The following is a 14,487-nucleotide window of genomic DNA, read 5'->3' as shown; positions in this document are numbered from 1 at the left end:
AAAAAGACCCGAGTTAACTCAAATTAATCTATCAAACTTGCGACCACATTCCTCTCCAGCATCTCATTAAACGACATCCTTGCCAGCTCTAGCTCGCCGCTTTTAGCATACCCATTAACCTTGTTCGTCCAAGAGAACACATCTCTAACTCTCATGGTATCAAAGATCCTTCTTAATTATCTAGGTGGTGGCACAGTGGTAAAAGTTTGGGACCAAGAGATTTGCTCTCTCTGTGGCCTCAGGTTTAAGCCTTGTAGTTGCTCATATGATGGTCACTGAAGGCTTACATGGTCGTTAACTTCAGGGCCCGTGGGATTAGTCAAAATACATGTAAGCTGGTTCAGACACCCACATTAAACTAAAAAAAAAAATCCCTTTTGCAGAATCCAAGCAGCCACATTTCACATTCATGGTGATTTACATTTCTAGTTTTACATATTCGTGAAAACTCTTCCCTAATCTCAAACACCCCCCCCCCCCTGCGAGCATGCTGAACGAGCGGCTATCATAGTGACCTCTTCTTGCCCTCCACTGACATCGAGTCAAAAAGCTTCCAGGTCTCATCCCATCAGTTACGCTTAGAATACCCATCAGTCATAGACAGAAACTCCATCTCTTGCAGGAATTCCATCAAACAAGTGTCAAGCAAAACCCAAACAACCACGCAGATCATAAAAACGAGCCAACCCATCTTGAAACAACATAGCATAAACATACCACAATGAACTGATTTCCCTCCTAAAACTCTAAAAAACTGCTCGCCGCACACTTTGAGCGCAAGAACAAAGCTCCTACAGTGCATTTCAGCGCCATTTTGAACCATTTGGCAGAAAAACAAGAAGCCACTATGGCCCATTTTGGCTCCAGAGTAGCCTCTAATCATGGTATTCCAATTATAAGTACTGGGGTTTTGTATCTGCGAAAACAGAAGACGAGCATGATTTATACCTGCAGTGTGAGAGAGGGCAAAAGGCCAAGGCAAGACAAAGCTTGGGGGTAGATTAGCCAGACTATAAAGGAGAAGGACTTATTTGTACTTGTTCCAAGATTGTGAGTCAAAATAATACCGCTTCTTTTCCTTCAAACGCAATCTCGTCCTACGTTCCAGGGAATCTTTTTACCTAATCTCTTAATATATATGAATGGCATCTTTGCTTAAGCTCCTTCAATTATTGCTTTCGAATATTCTCATGGTATTGCTCTTTGTTTTTGAGGATCCAATTAATAAGCAAATCATGGAGACTTGGCTGTTGACCTCAACACTCTCGTCTGCATTGACCGAAGCATTGACCTCTTCAATCTCTTGGATGTGAACCAGGCTTGGAATATTGGGTGTTCTTGTTCTTGATACATGTAAAGAGGTAAGCTAAGCATCTCTTTTAAGATCTCTCTAGCTGCTGCAGCGATGCCAAATCGCTTTCTTTCTTCAAGTTCCTTAGTAGGATCTTTTGTATAGCAACTACCTTTCTTTGCTTTTTGCTCCAGGTTTGGGCCAATTTTGATGCCTTGTGTGAATCCCTCCATCTGGGCTTATCAAAAGAGGAGGATGAAAGAAGTAAGTTTCTCTTCTCAGTTATGTATGATATGGTTTCAGTGCTTCTTTATTGAATTACTCTCTGTGAATTTTGAAGGACTAGACATGTTTCAATTCAATACTGAGCTAGTTTCTTGATGGTTGCTTGCTTCAAACTTCTTTACAAAAGAAAAAAGACTGTCCTCTTGAGACATCACAAAACCAATCAAACTTCACATAAACTAGGAAGGAAAGGGGAAGTTGGAATCTTGAGTTCACAGGCTAATGGTGGAGTCCATGTTACAATTGCTTTGCTTAAACAAATCCGTTCCGTTAGCGTTCTGTTTTTTTAATTGAAATGAAATGTTTTAGATGGTTTTCATTTTAATAGGATACTGTTTATATATATATAATTCACCAAACCTAATTTCAATTCAAATCTACGTGTAAACTCAATTTAAATTATAAAATTTAAATTTCAAATATTAATAAAAAAATTAAAGTTCAACAAGTATAACTTAATTAATTTAATAAGTCTAAAAACAATATGGATAACTGATAAAAATAAAATCTAATTAAAAAAACATTCAAGATGATATATTTTAAAAAAAAATATTGAGACAATAACATATTGAATCGATTTGGGTTAACTTTTTTAAATCTATAACCCGGGTCATGAGACTATAATAACCTCAAATAAAATAAATTATGCAACTCAATTCTCAATAAACATATTGTTAAATTATAAAATTAAAAAAAATCTAATCTAAAAAAAAAACACAAAGATAACCTTTCAAAACAAAATTATAAAAATACTCTAGGGCTTTTCTAAACTTTTAACTTGAGATATCATATTATATCAGGAGACTTCTCATAAAATTTCAGCTTGATTCAATGATCAGTTTGAATAATCAGTTTGAAAGATATAATTAATATTGTAAAACTAGATAATATTTAAAAAATATATATCATTTGTGCAAAATAGAACTAAAAAGTTCCGCTGAAATTTAAATAGAATTTATGGAATGGACAGAGATTTTAAACAAGATAAGATCTGTTCAGTTAATTGAAATATATCAGTCATTCAAGACAAAACAAAAGGCAATTGACCCATAGGATTTGAAACAATGATCTTTGTTTTCTTAGCATCACCAATTAATTTCCCATGATTTAAAAGACTATATATATATATATATAGACACACACATGCATGCATGTAGTCTCTATGGTTTTAAATCCATTTCTTTTTTATTCTTTTCAATTTATTTATCCATCAAATCAATGGAAATTCTCATTTTCAGACACTTGAAAAGCGCACAAAATAGAAAAAATAAAAACCCAACAAAATTGAAAAACCTGGAAATGTAAAAACTTGAAGAAACTAAGAACAGCAACATTCTTCTATATATAATTAATTAAATCCATTATTGTTGAGAATTCCATGCACGTAACACATATTCAAGAAACTAGGAACAGCAACATATTTATTTAATTCGACTCAAACATAAACACCTACATAAATTTACACACAAAAAAACACCAAACTTAGGAAATTCGTTCTTCTATATATATCTGGATATTGGCCGAACAGCCACGCTCCATGCAAATAATAGCTAGTTAGCTCTTGTCACTTCACCCCAATCCTCCTTACCAAACAGCTTGATACTCCTCTTAGCTTCAATCCTGAACTGTGACCCCAGGTTCTGGTCATCCTCACGATGAAGAACAACCTTGTCACCAACTCTCAGTCCATAATCAGCTACAAACTTACGCCAGCCCATAGAAAGCTCTGGCTTGTCATATCCTCCATTTCTGATCCGGCAACGAATAACTCGAAGCTCACCACAGCTATCTTTAACATGCAAATCAACAGAATTATTTCCACCAAAATCTAAATGCTGTAAGCAATGAGTTGGGAACGAGAACCGAAAACGAACATCAGTATCTGTCAACACTTTGCTGAAGATCTGCATTTTTTTTCTCAAGGGTCGTGAAAAAAGAGAGAAATTGTTAAGTTAAAGCTATCTGCAGCTGGATTGATATGGTTTCTTGCTCGTTGATTTATAATAAATCAAAACTAGCTAGCTACTGTATTCACGGTAGAAAGACATCGAGCGAGAGATTTCGGAAATCTTGTTCATTTGATCGATTTCGCATGGCGTTTTTTAAATCTTGATGGATTATTTGTAGATAGAACAAGAGAAACGCAGGCTTATCAAAGACTAAATGAGCCAGGAGGTACGCTCGTATTGCCTCTCGTGCACCTCGTTCGTTCTAACTTGCGAAAAGCAAACACTTGCTCGAGATCTTGCATGCTTGTCTAAGTGTTTAGTGAAATAGAGCATCTTGGGCAACTTGGACATGGCCAAGGACCCCATTTAATAAAAAAAAACTACAAGAATAAATAAGGTTTATTTTTCAATTATATTTTATGAAACGAAAATTATTCCTCTTATTAGACATACATGAATAATAATAAAATATATTTCTTAAAAATTATTGTTAAAAGGTTTCATTTATAATTTTATCTAGGATCCCTATTCATTTTAAGTCTGAGTCATGAACTTGGGATAATGTCCTCTCTTAAGAGATGAGGCTTTCACTCCTTACTTCAATTATCTAGCATTAACCAAAAAAAAAATTAATTACATGTTTATGGAGTTATTAATCATGCTCAATAATTTTTACAGTGTGTAACTTAAATATGAAAATGGAGATTTATATAATACATTGCATAAGATTTGTTACCAGTTAATTGTATTTTACCATTATTATTGGCTCTTGTGATTTTAGATAAAGTTGGTTCTTGATCTTGCAGGCATGTGCTCTAAGTCCGCCCAAAGTTTCATCAAATCCTGCGTTTTCTTGAGATTTCTGCGAGGTTTTTGTTCGAATAAGCAACAAGGTGCACGATATTGTTGAAGGGCAAATTCTTCCATGCATGTCCAAAATTCGAAGTCATTTTCAATTCAAGGTCCACAATATATTTTTTATAATATAATCTCTAGAATAACGCTCGATCTCCGCAGCATGCTCCGAGTAATCGCTTTTGGATTTCGAGTTCGACTGATTTGAAATGCTCGGTGTCTGTGTTGTGTGCATGTAGCCCAAAGCATAAATAGTGTTTGTGTCATCGACCGAGACCGTCGGCACTGTGGGCGTGCAATGACGTTTCTACTCGGAGGAGGCTATGTGATTTCTTTTTGACGGGCAGCGGTTTCTTTTCTTTATTCTTTATTAATTTTTCCCAAAGGGTTCCTATTAAGATAGAAAGGATACATAGTTTAGAAAGAAAAAAAAAACATATTTATCCCTTAATCACATTTATTTTTATATTTATCTCTCTAACCCGAAACATGTTTGTTCTTTTTATATTTATATTTGTACTTTCTATTTTAAAACAAAAATCAGTGCATTAATTAGACAGACAATTACTATCCAATCACAATTAGTTTCACAATTTACACGGCTGAATCTTGAAACACCAGCCCAGTTATTGGCCATCTTAAGCTTCAAACGCAACTGCTGAAACCTTCTAGCTTCCTCTTGACTTCCATCTTGAAGTGCTTGTGATCATCCTCTTGAAAGAGTCAAGACTTATGATCATCCTCTTGCAAGGCATTTTCTTGACACATATTTTGGTTAGAATTTGGCACCTTCTTGCCTGGATTTTACCATGATGACAGCACTCTCCCAGTAAAATCCTCTTCATCCTTTACTTCTAAGCATCAGCTTCCAGATCATGATAGGAATCTTTGAAATCCAGGTCATCGTCTAGGAACTGGTTGCAGCTAACAGGCTCCATAGAATTATGAACCTCGGAACCTTTGTTCTGCCTCGTCGCTGTCCTTTTCTTTGACCGACCAGTGCTTTTGGTGAATTCATCATCTTCTTCCATGTTCCCATTCAGAGCCTTGCTTGCATCTCTTCTCCTCTTTATTGAATCACTACTTTCGTTGCTACCGCTACTATTTCTGTCTCCCTTATTGTATTCCCTAATGGTAGATTCAATGGTTTCAAGCACTCGATCTCCATACTTACTGACCTTGGCCCTGAATATTGGGAAAATGTCCTTTCAGCCCTGAATAACAGAAAGAATGCCTGCCAAATAATCACCACACAGCCTAAAATCAAAACTTACTTTCCGATGCCATTGATCTCCAGGAGTTCTTCCTTCGTTCTGGGAATTCTTTTGCTCATGTGCTGCAGCGTGGCATTACTACACGGAAACAAGGGGGCGTATCAGGAAAAATATTCCAATAGATGGCTCCTTTCAAATTCAGCATGATTGATTTCAATATATATATATATATATATATATATATATATATATATTGTACAGGAACAGAGATTGAAAAGGAAAAACCTGAAAGCTCACCCAAATATGTGGTACGCCATAACACCATCTCCAGCTTCTTTCAGAAGAGCAGTTCGAAGCATTCGCAGAGCAGAAAATAGTTTGGCCGACAGGTTCTGTCATGTTAAAAGTTTAATAGATGGTCAGGGATCTCATCAATCATGATGAATGAAGAGAACAAAAACCCAAGACATAAGCATACCAAGTCCACTTCAGATTGAGGTTGGGCAGGACTACCAGCTTGCGGAGGACTTAACTTCCCAGACATGAGTGAGCCTTTGGCTGGAGTAGCCTCAGATTTGCCCTGTTTTGAAGCTTTTACAGAGGAAGGGAATCTACAAGGTGCATGAGATACCAGAATCAGCATCCTACCTGTTCATTTCAGCTATGAAAAACAGAAAGGTTAAATGATGATGGTTTGTCCAGAGGATCATAATATGTGAGGCTAAGCAAAGCACAAGGCTAAGCTTGCTGGCTTCATCCAACTCTCGGTCTCCATATTTTAGTCAAAGCCACACCCTCGCTAATGCCATATGTAAATTGTAAATTTTATAACCAGTCGCTCCAAAGTTAAACATCTGGACCAACCATCACAAAACTTACTCGGCCAGATTTCTGACAGCTTCATCTGAATTTCTTTGCAAAAACATGTGTTTTGCATAGGTTTTGCCCAATGAAAGGGTATGGTTTAGACCAAACAATCCAACCCAAATGAACTAAGACCTGGTGTCGGTTCTATTTTCTCTTATGCTCAATATCCACATGCTTCTTCAGAGAATAATCAAGTTAAATAGTTATAGTTGGCATTTGGCAATAAAACACTGGCATAAGTCTAATGAAACATGTACTCAAAAGAAGCATGCTGAAAGGCTGCACCTTAAAACAATCCTTTGCCCGCCAGAGCATAGTTTGTGTGCCTTGGATTCATTCACCTGAAAGAAATTAAAATGAGAAATCAAAAAACATTTAACATGAGAAATTAAACAATGAGAATGGTAGAGTCGCTCTCTCTATCACAATGAGTTGAGCACTATAGAATTTGAAAAACCACAAGCACCTTTAACACTGACGATACAGATCCGTAAAAGTCACTTTTCTTAACATCCTCTGCAAGAAAATCCTCAATAACAAGATGACGCAATATACGGGAAGCTTCACCCTTGGCTAGGTGTTTTCCAGCTCCATGAAGGCTCAAGTTCTCATGTCTGTGTCTCTTGACCTGGTTCAGACAGCAACACCATGAAGTTATGCAAGGACATGACATCTAAATAAGATGGGCATTTCTTTTTGTTCTCAGGACATACAAATTGGCTTAAGGAACCCCTGTAGACTTCTAAAATGTGAGATGATGAAAAATGCTGCCCAGTTAACTTGACCAGCTCAACCTAGAAAAGACAAAATACAAATTTTAAAGAATAAGGAAGCGAGAAATGCACTATGCCAGCATAAAATAATAGCTACTACTTTCAATTAGGCACAATGAAAATAACAAAAGAAACAAACGGTTTCAAACCAATTGCTTTGCACTCTCAGTGACGTCCCTCTCCACTAGAGTTTTGATCTTTGAGCAATTATCACATGTATTCCCACAGTTTCCAGCATCAAACTTTTCTCCAAAATGCAGAAGTTGTAAGAGACGTCTGCAGTCGACGTCGTTTTCAGAATAACTGACCTGAAGCAGGAGTAGTCATATTTTAGAATGTAATAAGCTAGAAAACAGATGGGTATACTAACAGCAGCCACAATACAACAGCAAAAAGTTTCATAACAGTTACCATTCGCAGGAGATTTTCAGTGTTTTTTTCCAGTATCCTATCTGAACTTTTCATATTATTGCGACCACATCCAGCTGTCCAGGGACTTTGCTCTGCTTGTCCTTGTATAATCATGTGCTTGACTCGTATCTAGAAAGGATGAGAAAATAGATAAATAATTGAATCGAAGATAACAATGAACAGGAAAGGTCAATAAATCGTCTTTATCATGACATCATGGCAAAAAGAATAAAAAAAGCCCACAAGAAATGAGAAGATACATGAATTCTGTGACATTAGCTTACATAGTCGCTGTAACTGTAATACAACACACAGGATGAGCGTTGACCATCTCTGCCAGCACGACCACACTCCTGGAAAATTTGGTGAAATCGTTACTAGCTTGTGGTCATCAAGGAACCAAATACTTGCACCTCAATTCTGAACAATCAACAGTTGAAATGTGAACACCTTTAAAAGGTAAGGATATGATTACCTGATGGTAACCTTCAATCGATTTTGGAAGAGAATGATGAATCACAAAGCGGACATCTGGTTTGTTGATGCCTGCAAAAACACACCAGTTAGTACATGGTGTTCTCGGTTAATCAAGGCAGTGATCAGGAACAATAAATTATACCCATTCCAAATGCCACTGTAGCACAGATGATGTTAATTTCATCTTTGCTCCACTGCTTCTGAACAAAGGAACGTTGTGAAGCATCCATATTACCATGGTAAAATGCTGTTTTATGTCCACATTCCTGTACATCAAAGCATTAACTTGAGCAAACATAAACTAAAAGGGTGGGAATGGAATGTCAATTTCACCTTCACATCAATATCAGATTTTCTTTTACAGTTTGATCACATTCCACAATACCCTAAAGAAACAACACAGTACAAGATCAATGGGGTAACTTAAAAGCTTCTCTAATGCACTTACAGAACATACTTCAGATGAAGAAAAATAAATTTCAGACAAAGAAAAGAAGGTGATCATGGTAGCTAATCCTAAATTTTGGCTACTCCAACATAATTCATGGACATGCATGGTGTAAATGTCTATCATTTGTTGCATGAGAAACTAATTTGTGTACCTAGATAATTAATGATGATTTGTTTTGATTGCCTTGAAAACATATTTTAAATGGAATTACCATTCACCAGACTTTCAATTATTTACAAACATTGATTTCCCTTTAAATATATACTTGTTTCATAGATCAACACATTTATATAAGGTCTAAATTTTGCTCTTCCAAATACAAGCAGTTGGTCCAAAATGTGAAAGGCTCACATTTGGTAATTGCAGGATCAAAGATTAACTACAGCCTTCTATGTACAATAATAAAGACCCCAAATTAACTATGACCTGCAAAGTACTGATCCATGTAGTCAGCCACAACTAGCTTGGGTCTAAGGCTCACTTTGATTGAGTTGAGCTGTATTGTATAATGCCTTGCACATTTTGGTAACAACCAAGTCTTCTTTTAGTGTTCACAATTATCACAGCTTAGATAGCCAAACTTTGGAATGCAGCTATTGACACAAGACTATAACTGCTATGTTCCTCAGTTCAACAAAGTCTTGGTTTGAAATTCATTTTGAATAAGATGCAATGCAATTGTAGGACAACAAAAGCACACTCATCAAGTACTTGTGGACAAGTATGACCAGCCTTAATAACCAACAAAACCAATATCGATGCAAGCACAAAAATATATTTGAAGCTGCTCACTAAGAAATAAAGATTTTTCCAATTGATTTACAAATGATAAATCTTTGTAATACAATAAAAACACTGAATGGAAAACCAACCTGCAGTTTTTCAGCAACTTTTTCGCAGTCCATTCTTGAAAGACAGTAAATAATTCCACATTCATCAAAATGATTTTCTTTGATGAACTTGTCGATGTCTTCCAAGCACTTTTTTGTCTTGGGAATTACAGAATACCTGTCATGTTCACTATGAGTAAAGATATAAAATGCAGTGGCAGTTCATTTTAATTCAATACTAACCATAAGTTGGGGCGATTAAAGCTTTGCCGGAAAACAATGCAGTCCACAAGACCAAGAGCTTGCACAACATCTTCTTTTACACTGGCTGTTGCAGTAGCAGTCAAAGCTAACACTGGAGTTTTCTCAAATTTCTTCTTCAAGATACCAAGTTCCTGGATATTTTACAAAATAGATTATAGCATAAGACAGAAGCGCTGTGAGTCGAAATACAAATTGGAATATGATTTAAAGGCCACAACCTTGTAATCCGGTCTAAAATCATGCCCCCACTGACTCACACAGTGTGCTTCATCAATAACAATCCTGGCAAGCAATCCACGACCATTTAAGCTCTCCAAGTTCCGCAAAAGAACATCACTTCTGCAATCAGAACAGGTAGGTTTCAAAGTATTTAGAACTGCATAAAAATATCAGCTCTCCAGGATCACATTATAATACGAGTTAATAGATCACCCATTTTGACCAATCTGATTATCAATCTTTCCCAATGAATAGATGAAAGCATATTACCAATCTTACCTTTCTTTCATTGACCATGCAATTGAAAATAATTTTTTTGCTCAAAGCAATAATTTATGTTATCTATCATCATCCAGGATGTTAAAACAGTTAAGCCTATGCTTAGAGGGCAAGCAAAGCATAGTCAGGAGATGTGAGAGTTTAAAGATTGACTAATAAGGGAATCCCTCGAACAAGGAAAAAGGAAATGCACAGAGGCTTTCAAGATTAGTTTGAAGAACATAATCTAACTGTTGAGTAGGGATACAAACCACGAGTTGAGGGCAGACTTTAAAAGACAGGAAATATACTTAATTGCATGCAGAATTAACAAGTACACTGAATTCCAAAAAAAAAATGAGCTGATAGCCTACTAAATTTTAAACCTTTCCCAACAAATTTTTTCTACCATTACAAAACATACTACAACAAATTGGATTAGCGGTACACAAGGTCGACAGCACCATACCACCATCCCATAAGTTCCACCAGAGAAACTATTTTGCATACCAGAAAACATGAAACCAATTCTTAAGATGTCCTAAGCTTCAAATTTATAATTAGAAGGCAATATCAATTGATAATTTTTGCTAGAATACTGGTAATGTAGATGACACTCACTTAGCAACTTTCTCTGGCGTGACATATAACAACCTGTATTTACAATAATCAGAACAAAGTTCCCTTAGGATCTCCTGTTGTTCAGTCCACTCCATGTTGGCACTCAGGTAAGCAGCAGGAATATTTGCCTATAGCGCAAACCAATAGGTAAGAAAAATGCATGCCACTAAATGAGCAGTTTGCAGTAACCAAAAGAAAATAAATGCTTGACTAAATTAGTAAGATAGTAAGCATACCTGCAAAAGGTGCATTATTTGATCTTGGATCAGCGACACGAGTGGAGAAATTACTAAGGTTATTCCAGGACAAACTAGAGCAGGAAGCTGAGTGAATCATTTAAAAAAAAAAAAGAGGGAGTCCCATTGTTAAAACTGTGAACCAAGAAAAGTTTAATTTCCGAGTATCACCAAAAATTCAAAGATAAAGAAAATTTAGCGAAGCTGGTATCCTATCATCAATTCAACTGCAAAATATTGTCAGAGATATGACTCTGGAAGTTAAGCAGACGGCCACAAATGGAAACAGCAAAATAATGGAAATTAAATGAAACTAAAGCTGTGTCTAGCAGAATTGGACTTTATTAGAGCTATATGATTACCTGATATGTCAGACTTTTTCCACCTCCAGTTGGCATTAAAACAAAGACATCATACCCACTCATTGTAGCATTGATGACCTCTCTTTGATTGGGGCGAAACGAGTGGTTTCCAAACACTTTTTTGTTATTGGCCTAGCAGCAAACCAAGCAAGCAGTAATATAGTATGTAATGAAACTAGTGATTGATAAATTCTAAGTAATGGGTAAAACTCTAGAGCAAAAGAGCACCTCCAGCTTTTTTGTCCATGGGAAATTTGTGCTGCTCCACTTTGGATCATTTGAGCCTTCGATATAATTAACTTCAACAAAGCTTGGAATGTAAGGTTCTCTCTCTAAAGGAACAGAAGAAACACCAAAGCTATCAATGGAAGAGAATGAAACTAAGGGTGCATTCCACTTTTCATATCCATTCAGGTCATTTCGTAGATGAACCTGGGCATCAAATCTCATGGGATCTATTTTGCATGCAGCAGATTGAGGTGTTTCATACTGCAAATTTCGAACCAATGTGGATGCAGAAAAGTGTGACTTCTGTCTTTCCTCATCATGAAGATATTTTTCAAGTTGCTGAATTTGCTTATTGAGCTGTAACCTGTTTAAGAAAACACAAATAGACATGCATAAGAGAGCAAATCTAACAATCATTCAAGCTTATCTCCCAAGAAAAGGAGCTGAGAGTGTTCTACAAAATGCAAAAAGACAATGGAGCATATTTGTCATGTCTATCATACTATATTTCCTTCCATGTATTCCCAGAATTCCTCTGCCATACTCTTATTCTATTTTTCCTGTGAACTTTGGTTCACCTTTTGTGGCTCCATTGAACCAAAAAAACCCATGCATCAAAAGGTAGTATGATATCATGGGAGAAGAAAAGGGAGAAGAAGCGCAACCTATCTTGGCGAAGCTTATCTATCTGCGCTTGACTCAGTTCAGCAGCATTGTCAAGCAGATCATTTGATACTGCAATCAGCATATCCTTCATTTCTTGTAAATGTTTGGCAGCTTCTGGGCAAAGTCCTAGCTGTAATGATTTAGGAGTCAGGCAGATCAAGATGAGAACAGAATAGAACAGCGCAAATGAACAGTGCATATATAATGCCCAAACCTTGAATCCATGACTGCAGTTTGAACACAACTCAGGTGGCACAGAAATCTCCTCTGGCCTTATAAAACTATTTTGATCTGCAGTTGGAGTTATGGGCGGAAACTTAGAAATTGCTGGTTGCGGTGTGCAAGTAGCTTGGTAGTGCTCCATAACAATTTGGTCCACATCTATACTCTGCCACCAAGCTAACATGTGAGATAGATTAATGCAGAGAGATTAACACTCATCAGTATATAAAATATGACAACAAAATTCAGATGGATAAAACTGTGGAACTCGTTCGCAGTCTACTTTACACAAAGCAAATAGAACCAAAGAATTAGCCTGATTTAGTATAAAAGCTTAATCATTTTCGACAAAAGTGATCAGCAAAACAATATTCAAAAATTCAATAACTTAGCTCTCTTCATTATGGTATCTGCGAGGTGAAATTATGAATTTAAAGTAGCTGAACTTGATGCAATTGTTAATGCATTTTGATGAGAATTCATTGTCATGGCACTATGTCGAGTAGTCTTTGTTTACTCATTCTAAAACTGAGAGTTCTAGGATAGAGAATTTCAGCCTAGCAACCTAACTTGATTCATGGTTACTCTTCATGCTGGACAAGTTTCAATTTGGTTAGCAGAGCTAAGAGACACTGAGTATCAATTACCTCGATCAGGTCATCATCATCAATGTAATCAGCTGAAGTTTCCACAAACTCTTTTGTTTGACAAGTTTGCACAGTGTGATTGACGAACAAACCAGCTAAAACATTAGACTGGTTGGTGTTGACCCCTGATGATACTTTAATATCACTTGGCCACCCTTGATTGTTTCCAGATTGCACATGGCTAGCATTGTCTGCTGGGATAACATTGCCCATATGCTTTGCAGCTTCACTGTTCTTTCCACTCAAGTTTTTCTGTGCATACACACCTTCAGAATATTTGCTAATATTACTTGAGCTTTGGAAGGTAGGTCTTTGCCCTACATTGCCTGACAAGTCTTCACTGACATTCTTTACTGGACCAGTTTGACCAGGTCTAATGTAGTTCCTGGAAGAAATCTGAAGAGTGGACAGAGCATGCCAAGCCTGCAAAATGATTTTCCACACAAAAACTAATGCAAACTGAGATTTTCCCTGAACTGCTCATACCAGTTAAGATATTAAATGTTTGCTACGTAAACTTTGAAGTAAAACATGAGGTTAGAGTTTGTGTTCACTCGACGCATGTAGCTTACAAGGCAGTTCCTCACTTCTCAAAAAGCAGAGATCAATTTTTCATGCCAGTTGACAGGACTGCATTGCAGAGTGCTCCCAAAATAGACCAGTCAGGGTTGGAGCAACCATGAGGAGATTTAAATGGGACAGTGCCAATTGTAATGGCATGAACAGTAAACACCGACACACCAGCCAAAAAAAAAACTCACAATGCACATTTTTACCTTTTCAACTTGTGAACTCTGCAGTCTTTGAGGATTCTGGACATCACAGGAGCTTAACCTAAATGACACAAATAAAAAATTAGTTACACAGATGAATAGCTTAGCACAACAAATTCGCCAATACCCTTCCGCCAGTGACAGTTAATCAAAGGATAGGCTGCTTAAAAAATTATACAATAACAAGTTTTAAATTCTACAGCTCCGTGATAATATTCAAATTTAATACAACAGAAACAAACGCCGAGGCACAGTGAAGAAGGGATTACGATTTTAAACAAAGAAATCGGAGATCTACATAATTCATTAATCATGTGCGAATATGATATCAACATTATAAAGAAAAACACGGAACACATGTGTAAAACAATATTGTACCTCATGGACATTGGTTTTTGCGATTCAAGCGAGTAAAGGAAATTCGCACTCAAAAATTTCCTTCTAGAGGAAATATTATCAAGTGCATTGGCATGTTGCAACCAATTCACTTTAGGTTGCTTCTCATCTTCACATTTCCGACCTTCGCTTAAATTATTTACTCTGCCACATACATATATGTAAAAAAGTATAAATAAAAATAAATAAATA

General features: G+C 36.5%; 2 protein-coding genes and 1 long non-coding RNA gene across 6 annotated transcripts in view; 1 reads left to right on the top strand and 2 right to left on the bottom strand.

The window, feature by feature from the left end:
- LOC133701364 (ATP-dependent DNA helicase Q-like 4A) overlaps positions 1 to 14,487 on the bottom strand; it is a 54,453-nt gene that overhangs the window by 39,394 nt on the left and 572 nt on the right. The window contains exons 3-26 of one of the 4 annotated variants that reach the window (XM_062125255.1): positions 14,278 to 14,439; positions 13,903 to 13,960; positions 13,127 to 13,549; positions 12,472 to 12,645; positions 12,257 to 12,387; positions 11,592 to 11,955; positions 11,364 to 11,495; positions 11,002 to 11,088; positions 10,766 to 10,893; positions 9,886 to 10,006; positions 9,647 to 9,798; positions 9,446 to 9,581; positions 8,265 to 8,388; positions 8,121 to 8,191; positions 7,930 to 7,998; positions 7,646 to 7,774; positions 7,384 to 7,542; positions 7,175 to 7,255; positions 6,928 to 7,089; positions 6,747 to 6,802; positions 6,073 to 6,205; positions 5,892 to 5,986; positions 5,655 to 5,732; positions 4,857 to 5,565 (exon numbers count right to left, since the gene is read on the bottom strand). In XM_062125255.1, the coding sequence (XP_061981239.1) occupies positions 5,235 to 5,565; positions 5,655 to 5,732; positions 5,892 to 5,986; positions 6,073 to 6,205; positions 6,747 to 6,802; positions 6,928 to 7,089; positions 7,175 to 7,255; positions 7,384 to 7,542; positions 7,646 to 7,774; positions 7,930 to 7,998; positions 8,121 to 8,191; positions 8,265 to 8,388; positions 9,446 to 9,581; positions 9,647 to 9,798; positions 9,886 to 10,006; positions 10,766 to 10,893; positions 11,002 to 11,088; positions 11,364 to 11,495; positions 11,592 to 11,955; positions 12,257 to 12,387; positions 12,472 to 12,645; positions 13,127 to 13,549; positions 13,903 to 13,960; positions 14,278 to 14,439 (3,556 nt within the window). In that variant the 3' untranslated portion in view covers positions 4,857 to 5,234. Of the gene's footprint in view, positions 1 to 4,856; positions 5,566 to 5,654; positions 5,733 to 5,891; positions 5,987 to 6,072; positions 6,256 to 6,746; positions 6,803 to 6,927; positions 7,090 to 7,174; positions 7,256 to 7,383; positions 7,543 to 7,645; positions 7,775 to 7,929; positions 7,999 to 8,120; positions 8,192 to 8,264; positions 8,389 to 9,445; positions 9,582 to 9,646; positions 9,799 to 9,885; positions 10,007 to 10,765; positions 10,894 to 11,001; positions 11,089 to 11,363; positions 11,496 to 11,591; positions 11,956 to 12,256; positions 12,388 to 12,471; positions 12,657 to 13,126; positions 13,550 to 13,902; positions 13,961 to 14,277; positions 14,440 to 14,487 lie in introns of those variants that run through there. The other 3 variants (XM_062125259.1, XM_062125258.1, XM_062125256.1) reach the window with 3 other exon arrangements.
- Positions 496 to 4,868, top strand: LOC133701369 (uncharacterized). Its single transcript, XR_009843556.1, has 3 exons — positions 496 to 1,361; positions 1,486 to 1,555; positions 4,332 to 4,868. It is a non-coding gene; the product is annotated as an uncharacterized LOC133701369 (long non-coding RNA).
- On the bottom strand, positions 3,115 to 3,697 carry LOC133701368 (uncharacterized). Its single transcript, XM_062125262.1, has one exon. The coding sequence runs from the start codon at positions 3,484 to 3,486 to the stop codon at positions 3,127 to 3,129; it is 360 nt and encodes a 119-aa protein (XP_061981246.1). The 5' UTR covers positions 3,487 to 3,697; the 3' UTR covers positions 3,115 to 3,126.

The sequence above is a fragment of the Populus nigra genome, chromosome 8 (assembly GCF_951802175.1).
Source record: "Populus nigra chromosome 8, ddPopNigr1.1, whole genome shotgun sequence".
In the NCBI taxonomy this organism is placed as follows: Eukaryota; Viridiplantae; Streptophyta; class Magnoliopsida; order Malpighiales; family Salicaceae; genus Populus; species Populus nigra.
Note: the sequence above shows the minus strand (reverse complement) of the source record. Positions and strands in the feature narration are given on the sequence as shown.

Excerpts from the sequence above, each read along its gene's own strand:
- LOC133701368 (XM_062125262.1), bottom strand. The coding sequence starts at position 3,486 with ATGCAGATCTTCAGCAAAGTGTTGACAGATACTGATGTTCGTTTTCGG.